General features: G+C 45.5%; 1 protein-coding gene across 1 annotated transcript in view; it reads left to right on the top strand.

Annotated features, from left to right (window-relative positions):
- The window catches only part of drosha (drosha ribonuclease III), a 161,766-nt gene that overhangs the window by 118,159 nt on the left and 26,447 nt on the right, over positions 1-17,160 (top strand). Inside the window, exons 26-28 of the mRNA XM_072667489.1 lie at positions 8,240-8,345; positions 13,395-13,536; positions 15,767-15,849. Coding sequence (XP_072523590.1) covers positions 8,240-8,345; positions 13,395-13,536; positions 15,767-15,849 — 331 coding nt within the window. The remainder of the gene's footprint in view (positions 1-8,239; positions 8,346-13,394; positions 13,537-15,766; positions 15,850-17,160) is intronic.

The following is a 17,160-nucleotide window of genomic DNA, read 5'->3' as shown; positions in this document are numbered from 1 at the left end:
TGATTTTGGCGACTTTTCAACGTTTATACGACCCATGCCTTCAGTTTGACCGATTGAGATGCGCTGCAGGTGGTTCAGTTGTGGTAGATTGGAGGAATAATTCGATTAGTCCCAGCTTTAAGGGATTTTCTACGAATTCTAGAGAACGGAGGGGTCAATGATGCTCTTCGGAGCGAGGGCCAAGACGGAGGGAGGCAAGCTTTTTCTCCACCAGCTCTCCACGCCTCCGCCTTAACGGAGGCTAAAAGGTGTCGGGGATGAAAGCGGGATGTGGAATGAAAGAGGAAAGCGTCCCGCTTCTCAGCTGGCCCCTTCTGAGGGCAGAGAAAGAGAACGCCGTAATGTGCTTTTACCATAAAAACGCTCTCCATTTGACGTCATCCGGACGTGCAAAAACACACTTAGCCGCATGGTCAGAGGCCGAGAGGCACCTCTACCTCTACCAACGTTCGTCCACATTCAGAAGCCTTCGTTCACGACTTCACTCGTCCTTTTACTTACAACCTTTCCCTGATTTTAATCAGGCTCAGGCGTGCAGTGCTCGCATTCATTGCTAATTCTTGCTCAGGTCTTCAGTCTTTTTGCAGCCTTTCAGCCTTTTGTTGGAGGGCTGACTTGCTTTACTGGTGACCTCTGAAGTCCTGACCCATTGCCTTGGACGTAGCCGCCGTGACTCGCCTAAAACCAGTCGCTGATGCCTTAAACGCCCTTGTTCTAGGATGCCTTGCTCCAATGTGCCGTTTTTGTTTACCCGCGTTCTTTAATAGCTACTGCTGCGAGGTTGGTTGAGCCTCCAAGGATGCTGGCACATGGCCCAAGGAGCGTAAAAATCCTCTAAAAATAAAATCTTTAAAAAAAAAAAAATTCGTTTGGGGTAAGTCACGGTAGCTAGATTTCTACTAGGTGCATTTTGGCGTTAAGTACGTAGACGATTTCGTGATATTTTAAACGAATAGAGTAAAATTTCAGGAGAGTAGAACTTGTAGGCCTCTTGTCGGGTCTTTTTTTTTTTTTGATAATCGCTGATATTTTTGGTATAGAAGCAGACAGTGAACCCCTTGAAATGGCCACTCTGTTTATACAGCCCTGACAAGTTTACCGCGGCCTAGGCGAGCCGTTTCGACTGTGGGCTGTATTGATGTCTGTGTTGATTTTTTGGGACTTGGCACTAATCATAAGCTCTTATGGCTCTTCATAAGCTAAAATTGTGAATCGGCCTTGTCGAAAGTGTGACAACAGTGTTATGATTTGTGCTTCTGGAGACTGTAGACTGGCTGGAAGCGGCCGTGAAATATGTAATGAAAAGAATCCCTTTCCAAAGGTTATGGCTTGTGTTGCAGCCAGTGACGCAGGGCATGTTTCAGTGGTAGAGGGAAGGCTGGATTCAGTTAAACATCATCACAAGAGCAGTACACGTGCATGTCGGCCCAAAACTTTGAACAGACTAGAAGACAAATGGGCCCAAATCCCCCAAACAAGGAAACAGAAAGCACCTACGAGCTGCAATGCTTGCCAAAAAGGGTGTGTCCCTAAGGGCCTTTGGGCCCTTTTTCCTTTAGAAATGACCGATTGTGTTTGTGTCCGATCATACCTGCCAAACACTGCTGCGGGCAGCAGGTTCCAGACCCCAGGCATGTTGTGTAGCTATGACCAGCATTTCCTGAGCCGCTGGGTTTCGTCTCCGTGCTTCAGTGGTGTAAAATTGAGCAGTAAAAAGAAGCCAAAGCTGCTCAGCGCTGAAGATTTGTCCGAGAAGGACGCCAACTGCGGCCTCTGCTTGTTGGGCCGAGGGCGTGTTTACGGAGGCTGTAGTGCTCCATCATGTTTACATTTCAATCTAAAGGTCTCTGCCTCTGCTCGGGTCTCTCCTAACCGAGTACAGAGCAGCTTGACCTTCCTGATGAAGCTCCATAATGGCTCGTTATTGATTTGTGCCGTAACGTCGGCGTTTACTGCAGTTTGGTGGATGGGGGCATATATCGAGGTCAAATCCCCGGGAGTAATTTTAGGCATGCTACAGTAACTGGTGATGTAGCCGTTAGCTGTTAGCTGAGGGGGAGGGGTGGGGTTAGCATTGTGCTGGTGGGGATAGCCAGCAGATATTTTACCTCTAAGGTCTTTGATTATTTGAGGGAAACCTGATAGCTGATTCAGTAAAGCAGTGAGGACAATCACACTACTCACTGAAGAACTGTACCGAATCATCTTCTGCTTCATCATCATCTGCTTCATCATCTTTATCATCTTCTGCTTCATCATCATCTGCTTCATCTTCTGCTTCATCATCATCTGCTTCATCTTCTGCTTCATCATCTTCATCATCTTCTGCTTCATCATCTTCATCATCATCTGCTTCATCATCTTCATCATCATCTGCTTCATCTTCTGCTTCATCATCATCTTCTGCTTCATCATCGTCATCATCATCTGTTTATCATCATCATCTGTTTATCATCTTCATCTTCTGCTTCATCATCTTCATTATGTTCTGCTTCATCTTCATCATCTTCTGCTTCATTATCTTCTGCTTCATTATCTTCTGCTTCATCATCTTCTGCTACATTATCTTCTGCTTGATCATCTTCTGCTACATCTTCATCTTCATCTGCTTCATCTTCATCATCTTCTGCTTCATCTTCATCATCTGCTTCATCTTCATCATCTTCTGCTTCATCTTCTTCTTCTTCATCATCATCTTCTGCTTCATCTGCTTCATTATCTTCTGCTTCATCTTCATCTGCTTCATCATCTTCTGCTTCATCATCTTCTGCTTCATTATCTTCTGCTTCATCTTCATTATCTTCTGCTTCATCTTCATCATCTTCTGCTACATCGTCATCATCTTCTGCTTCATCGTCATCATCTTCTGCTTCATCATCTTGACAACCAACAGCCATACCATAGCAAACCCCGGGATACTATAACAACCAGTGAGAACCACGTTAGCTGCACAGCCATACAGTGAGATTTTTTATATCGACCTAAGCTTCCATTACTTGTTAGCCACAACAGCCGTGTATCTCCAGTAGCAAACATGTCTGGGCTGCTTGACTGCCTTTGGCGAAAGGGTGGAAACTGGGGAAACCCTGACTTTTCACCAGGCTATTATTATTAAGTGAAGTTCAGCACCGGTTGCTGAAGGGGATTGTATTTCTGTTGACTGTGTTCTTTCTGTGAAGCACACACACTCTTTCTGTCTCACACTCGTACTGTACCTTGCCTAAACCTTTAGAATACATACATCTTTTTAAAATCTGGACCGGAAAGATTTCTTTTAATAAAGTTGATATTAATCATAAGCAGATAAACAGTACAGCGCTTTTTAATGTGGTGTGTGTTCACTTACACATTTCTAAAGCTCTTCTGGAGGAAGGCCGGTATTAGCAGTTCCCATCCAATGCCTAGTTCATCTAATCAGTCCTAATCAGTTCACGAAGATCAGCCCACAAACCTGTGCTCTTCTCACTGTGCTCTTCTCCCTGTTTCCTTCTTACTGTGTCTTTCTCCCCATGTTCATCTGTGTTTCTCTGTGCTCTTCACGCTGTGCTCATCTCTGTTCCTCTGCCTGTGCCCATCTCCCCGTGTTGCTCTGGCTGTGCCCATCTCCCTGTGTTGCTCTATCTGTGCCCTTCCCCCTGTGCCCATCTCCACGTGTTGCCCTATCTGTGCCCTTCCCCCTGTGCCCATCTCCACGTGTTGCTCTGGCTGTGCCCATCTCCCTGTGTTGCCCTATCTGTGCCCTTCCCCCTGTGCCCATCTCCACGTGTTGCTCTGGCTGTGCCCATCTCCCCGTGTTGCTCTGGCTGTGCCCATCTCCCCGTGTTGCTCTGGCTGTGCCCATCTCCCCGTGTTGCTCTGGCTGTGCCCATCTCCCCGTGTTGCTCTGGCTGTGCCCATCTCCCCGTGTTGCTCTGGCTGTGCCCATCTCCCTGTGCCCATCTCCCTATGCCCATGTCCCGGTGTTGCTCTGGCTGTGCCCATCTCCCTGTGCCCATCTCCCTGTGCCCATCTCCCTGTGCCCATCTCCCTGTGTTGCTCTACATGTGCTCCTTCCGACTGTGCTCTTCTAACCGACATCCCAGTAGCTTTACTGACCGACAGCACATTCAGACTACTGACCAGTGTAATTGTGTGTTTATTCCGTTGTCGCTCTCACAGCCCCTCTCACGTTCTCGCTCCTTCTTTTATTTTTTTACTTTTTTCTTTTTTTATTTCTTTCTGATTATTTCTCCTTTTCATCCTTTCTCAGATTGCACCCCAGCACGTCTAATGAAACCATTTTCTGAAAACGGCATGACGTAAAAGCCGCAGGCTTTGTAATGGAGCTATAAACTCTAACCTTTCTCATATGACACCCTCAACCTCTGCTGTGCTGCAGAAGAGCTTTTCATGCTTGGCCAATGTTCCACCGTGTTAGTGTATGGGTGTGTGTGTGTGTGTGTGTGTATGGAATGGGTATTATTGTATCTGCGAGTAAGTGGCTATGCTAGTGTGTGTGGTGGTTGTGTTAAACACATGAGTTTGTGAATATGCAGCAATTAGTCAGCAAGGTCAGGTAGTTGTCATGGATTGTGAAAGCTCTGCAGCCGCTCTGGCAGATTGCAGTGTAGTATAAAACATTGAGTGATTTCTGATTTCTTTTTTAATATTCGATTGCTTAATTCATTTTAATAATATAATAGCTTCCTCCCGTTGACGCCATTTAGCTGACATGCTCATCCAGAGCGACTTACAGGGGGACTCATATTACAGATGTGGGCCAATGTAGTGTTGGGAGTCTTGCCCAAGGACTCGAATTGGTGTAGGGCAGCACATTCACCCCGACCAGGAATCAGGAATCGAACCCCATCCTCCCACGTGTGATATGGTGGCTCACTGGCAGGTAGTGGTGTAGCTCTAAAATCCCACTATTGTGCCATAGCTGTCTTAGCGTTTGTAGCCAATCACAGGAGATCATAAGTTCGAATCCCTGCAACGCTGCAGATCAGCCAGGCTTGCGTTACAGATGTACTCCCTAGCCACTTTGTCACAGTCACTCTCCACTTTGCTGTGTATCCCTACTCGCCGGCCTCTTTGAGGGGTTCAGTAGGTCCGCTGTGGGTCCACTGGAGGTCCACTGTAAGATTCAGACGTCTGTCGCAGTTGGGGAGATGGGCAGCCTCAGGGGATCGAACCGGTGACCTTCAAGTCCCAAACCTTTAGGCCACAACTGCCACCACCGGTAAGAAATCTGGGAAAGCTGTGGTCAGAGTGCAGGTCAGTCATGCTATGAAACCCCTAGAGCTCACTGGCCCAGCAGTGGCAGCTGATCGGATGTGGGTGTCGAACCCACAGCCCCTGTGGTCAGTAAGCCAGCACTTCCCTATAATCTATCTGCGTCAAGGTTTCGCTGACCACTCAGTGGGAGGGCTTAATGGCATAAGGATCCACCTATTGGCGGGCCTCGTCCAACATCGTTAGCACGGCCTGGCCGCTGGGCTCGTCCGGCATCGCTCATGCTCCCGGTAGCACATCCCGGCTCGCTTAGCGGCTGTTCATGACTCATGATTCATGATTCTGAATCATGTTCATGATTTTGTGACAGTATATCATCATTAGCATGGTGCTAACACACACAATGCTAACGGATGAATCACAGCTTCAGCTACACTAGCTAGCCGCATTAGCATAATAGCTTTGCTTGTCCTGTTCCTGATTTAGCAGCACAGCAAACGCTCAAAGAATCTGCTCCGGCCCTGCCGTGTGTGTGTGTGTGTGTGTGTGTGTGTGTGTGTGTGTGTGTGTGTGTGTGTGTGTGTGTGTGTGTGTGTGTGTATGTTGTGCTGGCACGCTTGTATCAGGCCTAGCGGTGTTGCTGGTGTTTTCGTGCACTGCTAGGTTGACCGTGAGGATGCCCAAAAACACATCCAGCCAGGAGCAGCTCTGTGTTCTGTAGCTGACCGCTGATGATGCTTCAACAGATGGGCTGAGGTCTCTAAATAAACCCCAGCGAGCTGGAGCTCCGTGGAAGGGGTGGTTGAAGTGGACGGGAAGCGTAGAATAATAAAACTGTGGCAGAACCTTGGGAAACATCTGGTCAGGAAGCTCCTCCGCACACACTTCCAAAAATGTATCATTTGTTGGAGCTTCATTTGCATAATGAAGCCTTCTGCAATGAGAGGGTGCGAGTATCACAGAGCCCAGTATTGCAGAAACTATTAACAAGCGATACATTGTGCAGCTCCAACACACACACACACACACACACAGAGAGAGAGAGAGACAGACCTCCTTGGCAGAGCGCCAGCTTACATCTCTACTCTAATCTATAATTCTGTTTAATTAAAGAGCCTTGATGTTCTCTGCTTGCCCTGCACCTACAAGCGTACCTGTGTGTGTGTGTGTGTGTGTGTGTGTGTGTGTGTGTGTGTGTGTGTGCGTGCAGTTCCACTACGCTTCATGCCGTCTCTGTGTGCGTTTCCTTGTCTGTGTACCTGAAGTTTGCTTTAGACGGTTGCTTATTGGAGACCCCCGAGCGAGACCCTGCGGCTTCTGTGTTCAGCCGCTCTGAAGCCTGAAGTTCGGTCATATGAAGCTGATTTTGCCGCAGATGAAATGGATTGAAATAATTGCATTACTAATAATTCCACCAGTCCTGTGCAGAAGAGAGCGATCTAGAACCACCCACACATCATTCTGAAGTGACTGAGAAAACTGGTCTGAGAACTGTAGCGCCCGGACGTCCTGATGGTCACCATCCTGAGTGAAGTTCTAGTTACTGAAGATGTCGAGTGAACAACAGTTCCAATAAAAGGATCAGCTAGATTAAGTTTTTTTATTAAAATTAATATCTAGAATAAAGTTGAAAAATTAGTATTTTTGTAATGTTCTGTTCAAATATAAGTAACTTCCTTGTTTGATCTAATAGAATTAACGTCCTGGATGACGTTTTAATCAAATTAACACCCTAATTGAGTATCTAATGAAATTCATTTCCTAAGTGAAGTTTTAATATGATTAACATCCTAACTGATCCAATGAAATTAACATCCTGGAAAAAAAATCTAACCTAATTAACATCCTAATGGATTATCTAATAAAATCAACATCCTGGATGAAGTTTTAGTAAAATGAACTTCCTAATTAATTATCTAATAAAATTAAAGTCCTGGATAAGGTTTTAATAAAAATAACATCCTAATTAATTATGTAATACAATTAAAGTCCTGGATAAGGTTTTAATAAAAATAACATCCTAATTAATTATGTAATACAATTAAAGTCCTGGATAAGGTTTTAATAAAAATAACATCCTAATTAATTATGTAATACAATTAAAGTCCTGGATGAAGTTTAAACTAAATTAACATCCTAATTATATAATAAAATTAACCTCAGGAATGAAGTTTTCATAAAATTAACATCCTAATTAATTATCTAATAAAATCAAAGTCCTGGATGAAGTTTTAGTAAAATTAACATCCTAATTAATTATCTAATAAAATTAACCTCCGGAATGAAGTTTTCATAAAATGAACATCCTAATTAATTATCTAATAAAATCAAAGTCCTGGATGAAGTTTTAGTAAAATTAACATCCTAATTAATTATCTAATAAAATTAACCTCCGGAATGAAGTTTTTATAAAATGAACATCCTAATTAATTATCTAATAAAATTAACGTCCTGGATGAAGTTTTAGTAAAATTAACATCCTAATTAATTATCTAATAAAATTAACCTCCGGAATGAAGTTTTTATAAAATGAACATCCTAATTAATTATCTAATAAAATCAAAGTCCTGTTTTAATAAAAGTAACATTCTAATTAATTATCTCATCAAATTAAAATCCTGGATGAAGTTTTAGTAAAATTAGCATCCTAATTAATTGTCTAATAAAATTTACGTTCTGGATGAATTTCAAACTAAATTAAGTAAACATCCTGATTCATCAGCTAATGAAATGAACTTCTGGAATAATGTTTTAATAAAAATAAACACACGAATTAATGTAATCTAATAAAAATAACATCCTGGATCACATTTTCAAAAAGTCAACATCCTGATTCATGATCCAATAAAAGGAAGCTCAGGTCAGGTGTGTTTGATCATCATTCCAGCTGAGTACAAGCAGTTGTAATAAGGTGGCTGTCCTGAACGAGGATCTACTGAACAGAAGCTGCAACATTTTGAAAAGGGAGAAAGCCTGACCTGTTGAAAGTCTCCTCTCCTCAGTGCTTTTTCTTTTCTCTCTCCAGTGGACATAACCAGAGGATGGAGTTTTTGGGGGATTCCATCATGCAGCTGGTGGCCACTGAGTACCTGTTTATTCACTTCCCTGACCACCATGAAGGACATCTGACGGTAAGTGTGTGTGTGTTTGTGTGTGTGTGTGTATATATGTGTGTGTGTGCTGACTTTATGAAGTGCTTCTTGCAAAAGCGGTCATGTTTCACATTCCAGAAATGAAGGGAGCAGATAGAGGAGGAGGACAGGTTTAGGATCAGGCTTTACATGTATATTTATGTATATAGGTGTAATACATATAGTACATATGCCAATATTACTGCATATAGGTCAATTCTGTAGGTATTACATATGAGTTGTTATACATTTAGGTTGTCTTATTTATGGAACCTACATGTGTCTATTTTATTATATATATATATATATACATATTACAAACATATTACAGCTTCCATTTTGACATGTTGAAAAATCTGGTGGTCTACCAGTAGAGCTCAAGTCTGTCAGCAAGTTGTTTACCACACACATGTATTTATTTATTTCTTTTAAACAGTCTACACATATAAAACTATTTTTTTATTATTATTATTATATTTATGTATAAAACAGTATGGGTACAGTATGTACAATAAACCTTTATATTATTGTATTGAAAAATCTTTATTATTATATCTTATTATAATTTTACCTACATTTCATCATAATTCAAGAAAACTGGAAGAAAAAAAATATATATATATACATATAAATGATATAGTTATATGTTCTGTAGAGAATAAAAAATGTCATTTTGGCTGCTCATTTTATAAGGATTCTATAAAAAAAAAAAATAATAATAATACATGAGGTTTATGAGGTTGAAGTTATTACATTATTACATACGGCTTGTATTCCCGTCTGCAACGCGACTGGTGGGACTGATGCACGACTCCATGTCCTGACCCCCCCCACTTCACCCTATTTCTTTCATCTCTCCATCGCTCCCCAAGGAAGCATTAGTTCATTCTTTACTTCGAGGTTTCCCCCCTCGCCTCTTTCCCTCTTTTCTTTATTCCTTTCTCTTACGGAAGTGTCTGCGCTGCCGGAAAGGGAGAACTAGGCATCGAGCTGCTGTTGTGTTTCTGTTGTGAAGAACAAGAGGCAACATTGCTGGGGCGTAGTCTTTGATAACGAGCTTTATACGGACTCAGCTGGGGTTTGGGGTTTGGGGTTTGTTCACTCTGAGGGATAGTTTGCCCCCAAAAAAGCACGAGCTAGTGATGTAAGCTTATGTACAGCAGTTGGCGCCAGAGCGACTTAGGGAGGTGCTTCGCTGTTCACCTTTAGAAAAGACCCTTAGCTAGTTTGTAGAGGCTGGAATCCTGAGTACTCTCCGAAGAGGAGGGGCTTCAGGCCAGCGAGCGTTCGGACACCCAGAAAAGCCCGGGCGCTCGTCTACCGTGAATCTTGAAGGGCGGCGGGTGGAGCTGAGCCGCGCTCGAAGCCGGAAGGGGGATGTACGGAGGGGCCGGTCCAGAGTCACAGTAGCCTTTCTGTCTGCTCCAACCAGTCTATCCATTCTCCATTGACCCCCTCGCGCCCTCTCGCTCTCTCTCCCCTGGAGATTTGGGTGGATGATGTGTACATCACCTGGCTCGTATCTGCATGCATTTATGCATCGCTCTGCTGCCACATGAGTGACTGCTTGGATAATTGTACGCAAGTGGTTTCAGTGAGTGTAGATTGCTGTATTGCTGACACGCTCACGTAATGCGGAGACGAGCCGTTTCTCCTCCACGGCTGCGGAGGAGCTCCAGAGTTCAGGAACGTCTGCCTGCTTGAAGGTGCTACCTCTCTAGACTTAGTGGAAATAGTAGAATATGGCCAACTTGTGATTTCCCATCGTTACAAATATTTGAGAGCGCTGACCGAGGGAGGATGGGGCACAGAGTAGCCAGACCCTGCTCCCCGGATTGCCTTACTTGCTTCAGATATGGCCAATAATTCACCACCGTCGCTGAAGATCAGCTGAAGAGGTGGGAGAGCTCGAAGTCGAGGTGTCAAGACCCCTGATCATTTATACAGCCGGTCTGTATTACAGTGTATTGCATTTCCTCGCTGTCCAATGAAAAGCCTGTATCTCCAAAGTGGAAAGCGAAGGGAAGTGGTTTAGAGCATTGCTATTGGGCTACAGGGTTCAAACCATGGAGGGCGCCATATATGCCATATGAACATGCTTGGGTCATCTGCTCGTGTTCCTATAGAGCCAGTAATCGGGACGCTGTTTCTCCAGCTTCACCCTGAAGATCCCTGAAGTCCAACGTTACGTCTCCTGTCCTCTGCTCTTCGGGGTGGGAAGCTTGTCTGATTGACATAACATTGACATAACGAGTGGCCCGGCGGAGTAAGGCGCTGTCGCCATGATCGGAGGATCGCTGGTTCGAATCCCCGTCATGCTGCTAGCCAGTTGGACCACTCCGGGCCCTTAGAGAGCACAATCGGTCCAGCGAACTAATGCGCCGTCGTCATGATCGGAGGATCGCTGGTTCGGATCCCGGTCGGCAGCCGAGGCCCCGTTCTCTCCAGGGTGGGTAGATGGCGCTCTCTCCAGGGATTGTTGCGTTGTTGAAAAATGAGGGGCTTCACTGCGCACACGTCGGAGGGGGGGCATGTGTTGTGCGATGGTCCGATCGGTAAATGGGTCTGGGTCCAAATTGGGAAGAAAATGAGTGAAAATCGTATTTATTTTTATTTATTTTCATTTATTTATTAATTTTTTTAGCTTAAAGTCGAACTGGATTTCCGAAGATTTCCCGAAATCTAAAATCCTTCCTCCTCCATCAGTCTCACGAGAGAGAGAGAGAGAGAGGGAGTGGCTACAAAACAACACGTCTGAGCATCACTGCGATGCAAACCCTCATCCTCTTTCTTACCGTATCTTAAACAGTCCCGTTTGTCGGAGTGCATTATTCATGCCGTTTTCTCCACACGTCCTCATGGAACGAGTTCCTCCATCTCCTCCGCTCCTCCCTTCTTCTTTTTTGGCAGCGCACCCAGCGGTCCCGACTAAGAGAGGCTAAGTAAGAGCCATTTGCCCCTGGATTTTTATTCCGGCCGACGGCTGGGCTCGCTCCGAGATGGAGGAGAAGTGACACGGGAAGTATAAAAGCCAACATCAGCCCGCGGGGAAATCCGAGCTGAGCCGGAGTGCTGCGGTCCGACATGGGATTGCTTTAGATTGGGAGCGGGCGGCGCTTATTCAACAAGTGCGCGGTTACAGCGGCGCTGCTGCCTGTTAACATCCCTCCGCGGCTTGCCCGGCCGCTCCACCAGCCCACACTTAAATAATCAGAAATACATTTTCATTTGTCGGAATCCAATATTTAGTAGCGTAGCGTAGCAGAGAGCATGCTAAAACATTTACCACGGCCTCTTAAGCCCTTCCATCTCCAAAGTCCATTTTCTGTTTGGAGACATTTGAGCTTTTTGCTTTTGTGACATGTTTTGTGTGTGTGTGTGTGTGTGTGTGTGTGTGTGTGTGTGTGTGTGTGTGTAATGTACTTGCCTGCTTTCTCCTAGCATTTGGGAAAGGAACCAAGGGAGTGTGTTGGTGCATGCGACAGTTCACTGGGGTCTCCCAATACAGAGGGGAGGAGCCAATCAGAACGAAGCTCATTTTAGTGTCTGTTTTAAAGCCGAAGTTAACCTGGGCTCCTCAGGGCCTCAGAGCCCAGTAAGTAAGACTTATGAAGATCCTCCCGAAGTCTCTAATAACCGTCTGCCGGATTTCACCAGCACTGCTCTGCTCCCCTCTCTGTGTGGAAGGGGCGGTCCTGAAAAGTGGGTGAGATTCACGTCAGCGTGCCCCTGACCAATCACAAGGCTGACATGACACTCTTCCGTCCTCTCTTCCAGTCTGAGCAACCCGCTGCCTTCCCTGGGTGCCAGGACAGACAGAGGGAAGGTCCCGACACTGTACACCCCCCCCCCAACCCCACCCTAGCTTGGGAGATCTGCTACCCCACCCTACCGCGTGAGCTGGCTCAGGCTCGTATCTGTGTATGGGCTGGTGACTCCTGGTGGCCCTAGATATCAGAACCTCCGTATGTACTAAAGATCTGTGTCCTGAAGTCCCGGACGCTACCTTTTGGCTGTGAATGCGTTGCCATGGTAACGTGTGCAAAAGGACCACTAGTCATGCACGTTCCTTACAGTTTTGAGGCCACACCCAGACCGTTCTCAGAGATCTGTGATCAGGTTTCTGCTAATGAATTTTGCTCAGTGCTTTACTTAACTTACATATCAGAAAATGTTCCCAGGGACTTATTAGGTCCCTTAAAGGATTATACATTTTTTTAAATTCATATGAGTGCTGCATTAGAACCTTTATTGGACCAGTTCTGACCTGTAGGCTATATGTTTGCCGTTATTTGCTGTTTTTCTGGTAAATATTAAAACATTAATTAGATTTTTATTTACGGCTTGCTATTTTTAAATTATTTTTATTTTTATTTATTTATTTATGTTTTTTTATGCTAATTTTTTGTTACTTTAAGAGCAAAGTTGCTCTTTTCCTTCTTTAAAAAAAATAATTGTACAGTAGTTCCTAATATTTAAAAGAATTTAGACATTCTGGATATATCGCTTATTCTTGATGGTCTACAGCAGGCATGGTCAGCGGGGGCCGGAGTCCAGCACAGTTAGCTGATCTCCCTGCTCTAACAGACCTACTAAACCTGCCAATTAACCAGTGAGTTAAACCGGAAAAGCAAGGCGTTCATTATTCTGCTCCTAAAACCTTTGTGCTTCCACAGCTTCTCAGCGTCCTTCCCATCCTTTTAAAACCTGGGACGTTCATTTCACAGAGAAATCCGGAGAAATCCGGAACCAAACAGCGATGCGTTTTCCGATCAGCAGCACATTCTGACGGCTGACTGCTGCACTTAGGATTATTCGTACTGGTTTGATGTGAACTTGATGTTTGAGTTGTGTGTTTTTATGCAAAGTTGGATAGTGGATAGTAAATAAAATGACCTGCCTGAGTTCATTTCTTTACAGATCATCAGTTTATCACCAGTCCTGAAGCGTTTTCATTCATTTGCCCAGTTGGCTGAAACGAGTAGTGAACTAAGACCGAGGTTGTTTAGCTAGCTAACCTGCATCTGAATGTGTGTGTGTGTTGCACAGCTACTGCGCAGCTCCCTGGTGAACAACAGGACGCAGGCGAAAGTGGCAGAGGAACTGGGCATGCAGGAATTCGCCATCACCAACGACAAAACCAAGCGGCCTGTAGCTCTACGGACCAAAACACTGGCTGATTTGCTGGAGTGTAAGTGTGTTATTGTTTTCCAGACATTGTCGTTATATAGTATATTTGTATGTAATGTATAATATTTATACTGTATAGTAGTTAGGAGTTGAATATGTTCAGGTCATTTGCTGATTTCAGTTCATTTGCGCTAGCACCGCTGTATGTTATTAATACACTGTTCATCTGAGGAGCTTGGCCAGATTTCTTTTTAACCCTCCCTTTAGGAAGCACAGTCCCACCCAGTGGGATTTGCCATGGCTGGTCCCAGGTTGATATGGTCCCGCCGGTGGGACTGGGATGTTGGGTGTAGAACGTGTAGCTTCGAACGTGACGCAACAGCCAGCTTCAGTGCCACCAGATTATCTATCTATCACCCGTTCTAACCTGATCTTCAACCCAAAACCTAATCCTAACCCTCAGCCTGGCCTATAGTCCTATCCTCAAACAAAAACCCAATTCTTGCCCTAATCCTAACCTTAACCTCAACCCAAAATTTAGTCTTAACCCTAGTCCTAACCTCAACCCAAAATCTAATCTTGACCCTCATCCTGACCACAATCCCACCTTAACCCAAAACCCAATCCTTGCCCTAATCCTTACCTTAACCTCAACCCAAAATCTAATCTTGATCATCATCCTGGCCCTAACCCTAGTCCTAACCTCAACCCAAAATCTAATCTTAACCCTCGCCTGGCCACAATCCCACCTCAACCCAAAACCCAATCCTTGCCCTAGTCCTAACCTCAACCTAAAATCTAATCTTAACCTTCGTCCTGGCCACAATTCTATCCTCAACCAAGAACCCAATCCTAGCCCTAATCCTAACCTTAACCTCAACACAAAATCTAATCTTAACCCTCGCCTGGCCACAATCCCACCTCAACCCAAAACCCAATCCTTGCCCTAGTCCTAACCTCAACCTAAAATCTAATCTTAACCTTCGTCCTGGCCACAATTCTATCCTCAACCAAGAACCCAATCCTAGCCCTAATCCTAACCTTAACCTCAACACAAAATCTAATCTTAACCCTAGTCCTAACCTCAACACAAAATCTAATCTTAACCCTAGTCCTAACCTCCACCTAAAACCTAATATTAACCCTAGTCCCTAACCTCAACCCGAAATTTAATCTTATCCCTCATCCTGGCCCTAAACCTAACCCTAACCTCAACCCAAAACCTAATCTTAACCCTAGTCCCTAACCTCAAACCAGAACCTGATCTTAACCCTTATCCTGGCCCTAGACCCAACCTTAACCTCAACCCAGAACCTAATCCTAACCCTCACCCTGACCCCTTGATCTCTGCCTAACCCAGTTAGTCTCCAGTTCCAGACTGGGGTCAGCAGCAGCAGGTCTACAGCAGCAGCTGGCTGAGGATGGTGAGCTGGTTCTGTATTGGGTCGGTTAGAGGGTCGGTTAGAGGGTCGGTGATCTCTCAGGTGAACGTCTACAGCTCTGAACTCGGACGTCTTCAGTAGAAGCCTCTTAATCATCTACTGGAAGTTGCTGTTGAGATATCAGTGGGAGTCTGATGAGTGATTATCTCCATTGTATTACATATAATATATTATAATATAAGGCCACTCCCCCTCCTCATATTGCCCCGCCCCCACCCACTAGTCTTGGCGCAATCACCCGTACTCCTCTACTCAGAGGGTCCCGAGAAGCACACATGCTCTTTTCATCGAACCACTGCAGAAATGTGTGTGTGCGTGTGTGTGTACATGCGTGTGGGTGGATGGGGGTTGGCGGGGGTGCGGAAGGGTGAGCGTATACGCGCCCTGCGATGCCCCGGAGCTACAGCTCTGTGAGAAATGACATCACTCTCCCTCGACCTGAATATTTCAGCACGCCTTTAAAAGGAGAGAAAATAAAAGATGGCAGACATATGGACATGACAAGAACGACAAATGTGTTTAGGCTCCTTTGTGGAGGCCCGTGCTCCGAGGGGGGGGGGGAGAGCGAGATAGAGCGTCAGGGTTCGCACATGCAGATCTGAAGTGTTCTCTATAGCCACACAGTCCCAAGTACTGTAACCTTCACAGAGCGAGAGCGAGGTCAGATCATGCAGTGCGGTGAGCACTCCTGACCTGTCTCCTGACCCATTTCTATAATCTGCTGGGTAAATATGGCTAACGTGCAGCGACAGGTGCTCCACGGCCTGCCCCCACCACCCCACCCCCTCTCGTATTTCCAAGAACGCGACGCCTCGGCCTCTGACTTTCTCCTTCTCTGGCTTTCCACAGCTTTCATCGCAGCCCTTTACATAGACAAAGACCTGGAGTACGTCCACACCTTCATGAACGTCTGCTTCTTCCCGAGGCTGAAGGTATGTCCTCTCTTTGCGTCCGGGCGATCTTTTAGATTTAGGGGGCGTGTCTGCGTGCCTTTGAAATAGGGTTGCTATTTCAGTGGTGTAAAGCATGGGGGGGGGGTGTACGAGCGTCGGGCTGCACACACCTCTGTTGACAATTCACTGCCAAGATAGCAACGTCTGCCTAGGCTGTTTTCAGTCAGTGGAGCTCCTGCTGTTTTTTCCGTTGCCAAGAAACGTAGCAACACACCAGAAATTAACCTGAACACCCCTAATTTCGAGACCACCACACACCACACACACAGATTTATTCACAAGACGTGAAAACAGACTGTCGGCGGGGTGTAAGCTAGCAACGAGCATCAGGGTGTAAGAGTGGGGTCCCTCTCCTCATCAATGAATATCTCAGCTGATGCTTCATGCTAGTATGTTTTCTTTTTTGGGGGGGTGGGTGGGTGGGTGGGTTGTTTATTCTCCCCACAATCAATCAAGGACACGCTAGTCAGCTTCAGCAGCAGGCCCGTGCTATCTCTGACTAAAGGAGCGAGTGATTTTCTCTTAGTCCTTCTTCCCCGCTTAAGTGGCACTCGCTCAGCCTCATTATATTTCTCTTTAAGTCTTTCAGTCCTGTGGCGGGAAACCCGGCACCCGTCAGAAAGCCGAGAAAGTTCTCTTTAACAAACGGGCGCTAGCGACTCGACTAGCAAGCCGTCACTGAAGTTAGCGTGGCGTTTTCAGAAGAGATGACAGTTAGGGAGGAGGGGGGGGGGGTTTCTCTCCTTTTAGTGTGGCCTGGATTTACATTTGTTCTCACTGGCTGCTCGCTCGCTCGCTCACTCCCTCACACACTTTTTATTATTATATTTTTTTTTGTACATTTTTCTCACACACACACACACACACACACACTGTCTTCCAGTCCGCCATGCTAATTGCTAGCGAGGCTAGCGTCTCTGGAGGGAAGGAGCAAAGCGAGGGACAGCACCGTGGCCCCGATTTCCATTTGTGAGAAGGGAAGAAAAAAAAAAAGGTCCAGAGACGCCGCATGTCCAAGGCTTTCAGATGAAGAGAGAATTTTATATGTTTTCTTCCAGGTCATTTGGGTTTGGGCGGGGTGTTATAAAAAAAAATAAAAATAATAATAAATAAATAAATAAATGTCTTCAAACGTCACCCTCCTTCTCCATTCTCAAACAATGGGGGCACGCTTGGGGCTGAGAAGACGTACTGACGGGCTGTTGACTGGGGGCTGCCGTGCGGTGGCTGAAGTCGTAAATGACTGGGAATCGGGGGACACTGGAAGAGGGAGAGGAGAGGCGAGGTGGG

Source organism: Salminus brasiliensis, chromosome 22 (assembly GCF_030463535.1).
Source record: "Salminus brasiliensis chromosome 22, fSalBra1.hap2, whole genome shotgun sequence".
Classification (NCBI taxonomy): Eukaryota; Metazoa; Chordata; class Actinopteri; order Characiformes; family Bryconidae; genus Salminus; species Salminus brasiliensis.
Note: the sequence above shows the minus strand (reverse complement) of the source record. Positions and strands in the feature narration are given on the sequence as shown.